The 9,243-nt window shown below is 44.4% G+C and overlaps 1 protein-coding gene across 1 annotated transcript in view; it reads left to right on the plus strand.

The window, feature by feature from the left end:
- The window catches only part of Entrep1 (endosomal transmembrane epsin interactor 1), a 61,428-nt gene extending 53,795 nt beyond the window's left edge, over positions 1–7,633 (plus strand). Inside the window, exons 9-11 of the mRNA XM_015492906.2 lie at positions 1,150–1,302; positions 3,498–3,790; positions 6,785–7,633. Of these exons, the coding sequence (XP_015348392.1) occupies positions 1,150–1,302; positions 3,498–3,790; positions 6,785–6,985 (647 nt within the window). The 3' untranslated portion in view covers positions 6,986–7,633. The remainder of the gene's footprint in view (positions 1–1,149; positions 1,303–3,497; positions 3,791–6,784) is intronic.
- Positions 7,634–9,243: the final 1,610 nt, after the last annotated feature.

Consider the following 9,243-nt stretch of genomic DNA (forward strand, 5'->3'; position numbering starts at 1 on the left):
TGAAATAGATTAAAGTTTAATTTGGCCTTCCTATCTTTTCTGTTATTTTCTTTCTCCTATTAAAATAAGCTGGAGTCCTTTGAAGGAATAAAGGTTTAATTTATTGCAGGGTGGTTTGTTGTAGGATTGCACTATGTCATTTATAACCTAGTGCCCTGGTCATGCTGCCTTAACATTTAGTGAATTCTGACTTTTAGTCCTATGGTAAATACTAGAGTCAGTTCACATTTGTCCTTGTAATTTAATGATATCATTCTTATAGCTTTCTCTCTTTGGGGAGGTTTTAAATGGCCCAAAGAATTGTCCACTAGGACAAAATTGCAAATGGTAATAAATAATGAATCAACTTTTAGCTATTTTAGATAGAAGTAATTTTTCAACAGTATCATTTGGAATGGGTTTCTGTTTACCTTGTGTGTGTACGTGTGAGGCATGTGCTTTAACTACACTCCCAGCCCCCGCCCATCCATCTGAAGTAGAATTATGAATTAATATTCAGTTACCCTAAATGTGTTTGTAATTGTTGCATTAAAAAATATTTTCCAAACTGCAGATCAGGTTCCCAAATGATGTACTTTTATTTCTGAGCAGAGGTCATCCAAATCTTGAGTCGTTTTACTGACTGATTTAGTAGCCACTGGCTCCTTAACTGGACTATGCTGGAGTTCCGCATCTCTGGGTGAACTCTGAATTATGCAGATGTCCCTCTGCCAGGCTTTGGTCTACAGCTTGGGGCAGCCCCTCACTTGTGAAGTTAGTTCCTTCCACGGAAACAAACTTATTCTGAACACTTAGAAATGATAAAATCTCTTGAATCTCTTTTCAGAGCTATATCAGGATTCTTCAGTGGAGAAGATTCTGAGCAAAAAACAAAACAAAAAAACCTGACATTTTGGCATGCATTCTTTATTTTGCTCTTGGGCTTAATTTTTTTTTTTTTTTTTTTTTTTGGTTTTTGGAGTGGTTTGGAGAAGTCAGTTTTCCCATAGAGCTAGGAAATAAAAACTTATCGGGCCAGCAGCCTAAGTAAATGTTATTAACTATACTACTGTCACCCTGGCAGGTTTGGGCTCACAGGTGTTTCCTGCCCAACAATTTCAAGGCTATAGATGGTGAAATAATTTGTTTTTTTCCTTTAAAAAAAATCAGGTGGGGACATTTCTAACACACCTGGAGAAGAAAGCACACCCACAGCAATTCCCAGCTCACATCCAGAGCATCCCTCAAGAAACTGGAGAGCCCTCCCACCGCTAAGGACAAGATCAAAGAGTGACCCTGTCCTTCACCATTCTGAGGAGAGAGGTGATGTCATCCCCCAAGCTCTTTGCAGACCACTGTGCTTATTTGCCTAAAGATGTCAGGTGAAGCGGGTGATTCTGGCCAGCCCAGGGACCTGCAATTTAAGTGGGATCTCGAAGGAGGTTAAGAAGTTGAGAGGAAATAGGTATTCTGTATGCACACTGGGATTTATTTCTGACACTTTTTTTAAGGATGGAAAAGAATTTGTGTTTGAAGTCATTGGCATCAAAGGTATTTTGTTGCATATGACACTGGTCCTACAGGAAGAAAATTATGGAAACCTAGTTCTGATTTCTAGTTGCTTATAATTCTGTGGGAATAAGTCATAGGGACATATTGTTTTTACCCCCCCCTTCTATAATTAAACATTTGTTATCTTTTCTACTGTGTGGGAGTAGATTGAATTATTGAAATCTAACCTTGTTTTAAGAACTTTAGATAAAGTGAAACATACTCCCACACTTAATCTCCCTCTCCATTTAAACTTTTGCTTGAATAGAGATGTTATTTGAATAATGTAAAAAATTTTTTAAATTGATCTTTTTGGTAAATATCTGAACACGTAGACATTCTCCAAATAGCTTACTACTGTAGAAAAATATTTAAAAGTAAAGAGGTAAAGAAATAAAATTAAAATGTTGTGTGATTTCATTAGCAGGGACTTCTTTTGGGGAACAATTCTAGTAGGTGGTCTTTGCTCTTCTCAAACTCTGTGAAAATTAAACTCTGGACACCTTCTGACACAACTGTCTCTTAGTTCCTGTCTGAGCCCTTGCAGTCTGGGTTCAGTCCCTCTGACAGCACGAGTTGTTCCACAGCTCTGGACTGACCTTGCGGGAGCCACAGGAAACACTCCTCTTGTTTCTGCAGCCGCTTCAGAGCGGGAGGAAGTCCCGTTGCCTGGCCTGAGTGTACCTCTGCAACCCAGCAGACTGGGCAGCCTCGCCCCTGATTCCAAGACCTGCGTCCACTTGGGTCTCCCGTACCCTACCTGGCGAGCTGAGGACTCAAGCTGGCCACCTGCAGGCTTCCATGAGAACTCAGCTGTTTACATGGCTAAGGGAGATTTTTCCGGAAACCCTTCCCATTCTTCAGCCCTGTGAGGATGACATATGATTACCCATTGGATGGCTTCATTGGGGAAGGCACTAGGTCGCTTTCAACCAAACTAGTGTAGATTCTGACTGTCCTCACACATGAGTGTGTTTAGTGTGTATTTCTGGAAGGCTTTTGCTCTCTGTAACATGCAAATGGCAGCCTGAGAGAATGACCTCTAGCCCCAGTTTAGGGCTCCTCAGGTCTACTTTCTTTAGAGGAAAGGGAATGCTCCTGTTCCTCCACCTCCTCTCCACTCCACTGCTTCTCCACTGCTTCCTGTCTTCCTTGAATACTAAATACGTATCAGGTCTTCCCAGACTGAAGTCGCCAGTTTTATATACACTGAAGGCTGCTGGCTAGGTTTTGGACACATGGAGACCAGACTTTTGTTTCACCTCACATGCTTCATGGTGCAATAGCATTTGGCTGGTCTTTACATCTTTGCTGATGATGCAGGTAGCCATGGAAATTAGAGCCTCTAATGGATTTCCCAGGCCCCTTTTTGACTTTCAGAATGATGTGTAATTTTTCTGCACCTAATTTTCTGTAATAGCCATATAGATCTACCTCATAGCCATGGTGTGAACATCGGTAATAGAAGTCAGTACAATGCCCTTGAGGATGTTTAGGACAAAGGTACAGTCAAAGTGAACATAGCATCATATTCACTACACAGTCTTGTTTCTTTTCAGTCCCTTCTTTTCTGTCAGTGACTCCTCCATCCTCCCTGCTTGGAATATTCATTCATTGGTCAACCATGATTTTTCTGCTTAGTTCATCCATCTCATCTATCTGCCATACCCCATGGAACTTGCTCCGCTATAGGTTACATTCTGGATTCTATTCTCTGTCATCTGTCTTTACCTTGGGGATTGTACTTTATGTGACATAGTTGAATGTCTTGGGACATGTCCAGTTGGAAATGCACTTCAGGGAATTGGCTTGTGCCATAGTTGTCCCCACCCCCCTTTTCCTTCTGTAAGATGAAAAGCAAGATGTGCATGGCTATTGGCATTTGTCAGATGCTTTCTGCGCTAAGTTCTGTGGCCTATGTTCAAAGGGGCTTGGCCAACAAGTACATGTTATTTATCTGCCCACAGCCACCCCAGTGCTCAGCTGTGAAGCTGCGACACAGACCGAAAGGAGGCTGGATCTGGCCGCAGTGACTCTAAGAAGAGGCTTGAGACCAAGAGCGTCAAGATGCAGACCACGGTCTTTGATAGACTATAAGTCTTACATAGATACCAAACTGCTGGTGGCCAGGTTCCTGGAGCAATCCTCCTGCAGTATGACCCCAGACATCCATGAACTTGTAGAAAACATTAAATCTGTTTTGAAGTCTGACGAAGAGCACATGGAGGAAGCCATCACAAGTGCCAGTTTCCTGGAACAGGTAGTTTTGTTATTGATATTGGGCATGAATCTGATAACTGGTTCCCATAGCAGCTTGAGTAGCTCTCTGATTTCCCACCCAGGGCAGAGTAGGTTCAGGCCACTGTCTATAGGCACCTGGGGATAGTAGATCAGGGGACGGGGAGAGAGGAAGCCAGAGAGGCTTCCTTCTAGATGCAGTGACTTTTCCGCGGTGCTCTTGGCCAAAGGGAAGAGAACCCAGTTTTCTGGGACATGGAAGCAGGCCTAGAAAAAGCAAAGGATGCATATAGTATCCTTCACAACATTCGAGTTCCTGAATTCAAGGTTTCCCTTGATGTGAAGTGTTTTCTCAATCCTTCAAAAATGATGACCTAAGGTGAATCTTAATATTGGCAAGATTCTGGGAGTGATTCACATTCTGACAAATTGCTTAGCAAGATAAATGAGCCGATAGGACTTAAAGGAATAAACACTTTTTCCTTTCCACAACTGAAAAGTATAAGGCAGTTTTCTAAGTGGGAGTAATTCAGGGAAATGGTAAAATTGGGTATGCACATAATCCTTCTGGATCTCAGGTTTCTCATCTCTAAGGTGAAGGATTGGGCTAGGTGATATTGAGGGGAATTAAAATGATAAATAAAATGGTGGTCTAAACCCCCAGACCTCTGAATTAGTGGAATTGCCTCTTGGTAAAAACTTCTCCAGCATTTGAAAAACTGCTAACTTTTAGGTGTTTACCCTGTTGCTGTGGGTCAGTGCACAGAAGCACTTGGTGTGACCTGGCTCAGCGCCTTTGAGCATTAAATACCAAACAAATACTTCTCAAGTTGAATTTGGACGATTTTCAGGGTAATTACCGCTTCCAGGATTCTAGGTAAAAATTTAAGGTAGCTTGAATACACCTACTTCTTGCTCTCTTCTCTGTTCTTCCACTTCTTATTGAAACCGGAAGTCAAAATCTCTCCTACTCCCTCAAGGACCCAGGGGAGAAGAACGATCTGATTACTTTCAGGAAGAGATACTTGAACTTCAGACCCTGCTGTGGTTTGCTCTCTAAAAGAGTGTTCAGTCAATGATTCTGGGTCAGGTTCCATTTAGTAGCCTATGTAGGGGAGACAGTTACATCCTGGCAACCCTGACCTACATTAGTTGTCATTCTCTGCTCCCTTCATTCAGTCCAGCCCCAGTAGCTCAATAAACAGGAGTATTTGGAACTACTTTTCGAAGGCCACCAACCTTCGCTGTTGGGGAAGAGCTGGAGCATCCTTCAGACTTCTTCAAAGTCTTGCTCTCTGAGAAATAGCTCTGAGGAAAAAGAACAGGCACTTACAGTTGTCCAGGTGTTATAATTACAAACGTTTGCCAGGTCCTTGAATCCTAGACTGGTTAAAATTTCAAGTACTGAGATTGTTGTGGCTGACATATGCTGGGGCCTTCCAGAATTGGATCCCCAGAGGTCAGTTATCATGATGCCACACCCCTCCCAGAAGGCAGGCAAGGACAACAGAAGGGGACACTGATTCAACCCAGCCTTGCACACTTTCACTTTCTTTACCCTCACTGGAATGAGTGCATTTTAATTTCCCTCAATATCAAAAAAACATTTCTCCTAAACATATCATTTAACACAGTGAAATTTAATGAATGTTATAATTTTCTCCTTGATCAAGAAACAAAGGCAGGCCTTCAAGACAAATATAATATTATTTCAGAGTGTTAGCAAAATTTAACATCCCATCTTTGGGAGACTAACCTCCTAATGACCTTACCGGCTCAGAATGGTACAAATGAAACAAAGTCCTCTGGATTGTTATTGTGCAATGGGAGGTGGCGGCTCCTGAGTTTCCCCAAGGTGCTGCTGTTATCAGAGGTCCCATGGACATGTCTGTATAATTCTCCAAAATTACATTAACTGGACAGCCCTCCTCTTTCAGTTCCAGCTGGATTAGGGACTTCCCATATTTTTGCCATCTTTAGAGTAACTGATATTATTATACATTCAAACCCATTGCAAAACAGATCTTGCAGAACCATTCTTAAATAGCTTTTCCAAATAAATTGGCCTCATCTAAATTTTGTTTATTGAAGGGTCGTGAGATCCACCCGGAGCATTATTGGTCCTAGGTGACATTTTTTTTAAAACCCATGATCTGACCAGACCAGTGGTAACTAAATTTCACCTGTGTCCTTGTTAAAAACACCCATGCTTGAACTGCCCTCTAGACTGTCAGAATCGGTTGCGTGTGGGCATTCATGTCTCTAGCACTTTCCATGCCCCCCCCCCACCTCTCTAGTAATGAGAATCTCTGGCTTAGACTATAGGGAAGTTGGAGAAAACTGATGAGAAGAATGTGAAATATAAAGCAAGAAATTACAGTTGACCAATTGAGTGTGGTGGGTCTACCGTTAAAACAGTAGAAAGTTTGGAGAATTTCTTAAGAACTTTAGAAAAGAGCCAGTATATTAAAAGTATCTCTGGAATTCCAAATAGGTTCTACTTTGAGAAGATACCCCCTTTTCTTTCCCTTATTTTTGGAAGCAATTAAAATCCTGGCCGGGGGGGGGGGGGAGAAATTTAAAAGAAGGGAGATCTCATGAAAATAGAGGGGAGACCAATAGAGTAGAGGAACGGATTAAGAGGGAGGGAGGAGGGGAGGGCAGGGAGCAGTACTGGGGAAAAAAATCTACCAAATATGCCATGTCTATGTGTGAATAGACCACAATGCATGTAAATATATAAACATAATGCACCAATTGAAATAATAATTGAAGTGAGTAGTAGAGTATGGTAAGTGGATAGAAGAGGGAGGAGGGGAAGGAAAGGGAAGGTGCTCAGGAATGAGACTGATCAAATTATGTGCATGTATGAACATAGCTTGAGTCCCACTATTATGTGTAATTGCGATGCAGCATTAAAAAAAATTAAAAATACAAGGTTAGTTACAGAACACAGGACAGTGGGCCTCATCTGGTGAAGCTTAGCCTCTCCTGCCTTCTCCTTATTCTCTCAAAGATAATGGCCCCACCGCAGCCCACTTCCAGGGTCCAAACGCTGCCCTCTCGGAGACAGCCTGGCCTGCTGCACCTGCGGAGCTGTGGTGACCTGAGCACCTTCGTCCTGGCAGGGAGGCCGAGAGTGGAGAGGAGACCCTCGAGAGCAGAGGCTGAGCGGCCACACAGCCTTATTGGTGTCATCCGGGAGACTGTCCTGTGAACCAAGGAAGATGGAAACCACTCCAAGGGGAAGGAATCCCCTATTCTCTGGGCTGAGAGTCGGGGTCCCGCTCTGGGAGTTCCTCAGAGGGAGGTACCCTGGAGAATGTTTGTTCCTGCTCCCTGGCTCCCCTTTTTGCTCCTGGGGGCACTCCAGGGTGAACCAACAGTCTTTCCCAGGCCCTCTTGGGTTTGGATGCAGGAGTTTGAGGGGAAGGCGGCGAGCTGTCTCCTTCCTCTGCTGGGTCTCGCAGCATTCCTGAGGGTCACATGTCCCAGCGGGGGCAGAGACTGGGCTAAGTATTCTTTGCCCACCTCACCCTCATGTCTCTCCTGGTTGCCAAGTTCTTTCTCCCTGTTGGAAGGACAGAGCTTCAGGGCTGCTATTTATAACTGCCTGCGGCCTTTCACTGCTCAGTGAGAGGAATTGGCAGGAGACACAGTGATTAACCCCGATGTGACTGCAATCCTCAAGCCTCTTTTTAGGTTACTCTCAAATCACACTCTCTTTAGGAAAAACAGGAAACTGTAAGTGGCATCTTTTAATGAAAGACATTTAGGGAGAGAATTATTGTTGATTCCATTTATTCATGCTTGCAAAACTAGAGCACCTAAGGCAGAACGAGAATAAAAATGTTTTGGACCTTCAGGCTTGGCGTGCAGTGTTTGTGTGTGCTCAGGTGAACAGGCCTTACCTTACGGAGCTGGAGCTTGGAGCAGTGGTGGTCAGGTTCCACAGGCAGGCCACCAAACCAGTTTAATCTCCAAAGCCCCTGAACATGGCTTGAGGTGAATCCCAAGGGGGATAACAATGTACCCATACCCTTCGTGGGCTCCGCTGGCACTGGGCTAAGTGGCTTTGAGGTGCTGCGTTCTGGTGGAGTCTTGAACGCTAATGCAGTTACAGGTTGGGAATTAGTGCTAGGCAGGAAGGGGTGCTCGGGGAGGGCTTCTTTGAGGAAATAATACTCGAGCTGGGTCTTGCAGGGTCAGGGAAGAATGTTCCAGAAGAAGGAGAGGCCAAGAGTACTAAAGGTGACCACAAACCTAAGTCAGAGGAGAGGTGGACAGGAGACTCGCAGACCATGTTCTGGGCTAACAGAGACCATGGAAGAGTTTGCAGTAGAAGAATAACAGTTCTAATTGTGTTTTCAAAAGATCACTGTGCTGCGGGGGGAAGAGTTTAGGTCGGGTATATGAGGAAGTGTGGAAGGAGGAAGTGGGATCGGAGGCTATATAGTAAATGGAATACTGGTTCTGCTGGCTGCTGCCCGGGCACCAACCACTGTGATAAGGGCCTAACTTATGTTCTTGTTTTGTGCTCAGCACAGCCTGTGTGGTGGGGCCTATTATTGTCCCCATTTTATAGATGAGGAAAATGAGTTTCTGGGACTTTCTCAAGGTCATGCAGAAGCTGACATTTTACTGTCAAGCCACCCAGCTCATGACAGTACACCATGCCTCAGCTTCCTGAATTGTGGTAGTTTGCACTTCATGGTTCTTTGAGAAAGTGGCTAAGACATCCTGCTTGGCTCACTGGCTCCAATAACCCGTGGCAGAGTGGGGATTGAGGTGGGGTCAGGAGAGAGAGAAAAAGATGAAAGACTACTGAGAAGTGCTGAGCTGGAGTGAAAAATGGGCTGTGGAGACATCTGGAAATGGGGAAGAGATGGCGCACCATGCACAGACTGAGTCTGGCACACCTTCATGGGGTGAGCTCTGTTTTGGGGAGTGTTACAGGAGCCTCCCAGAAAGACATTTTCTCTGTCATTACCACCCCTCAGCTCATCCCAAGCTGGCATGTGGTTATTCTATTTCTAATTCCTTGCTGTTGGCACCATGGCTGTTCACTGGGGACGGGCCCACTGCTCTGGGGCAAGCCCCTGCCTTCCCTGAGGGTTTCTGCTGGTGTCACAAGCTGTTGCCTCACCCTTGCTCTGATGCTCCGCAAACTACCCATTTGCTGAGTCTGGCCACTTCCTGCCACAGAGCTGCTGATTTCTCCCAGCCTGGTGAGCACTGGGGGTTCCCCCACCATGGCTGACGAGAAGGGGCTGGCCATGCTGCATTACCTCACTGTGGCCAGGCCTCTCTCACTTTTTTTTTTTTTTTTTAATTTTTTATTGTGGGTTGTTCAAAACATTACAAATTTCTTGACATATCATATTCGACACTTTGATTCAAGTGGGTTATGAACTCCCACCTTCACCCCATACACAGATTGCAGAATCACATCAGTTACACATCCATTGATTTACA

This window comes from Marmota marmota, unplaced genomic scaffold (genome assembly GCF_001458135.2).
Source record: "Marmota marmota marmota unplaced genomic scaffold, marMar, whole genome shotgun sequence".
Classification (NCBI taxonomy): domain Eukaryota; kingdom Metazoa; phylum Chordata; class Mammalia; order Rodentia; family Sciuridae; genus Marmota; species Marmota marmota.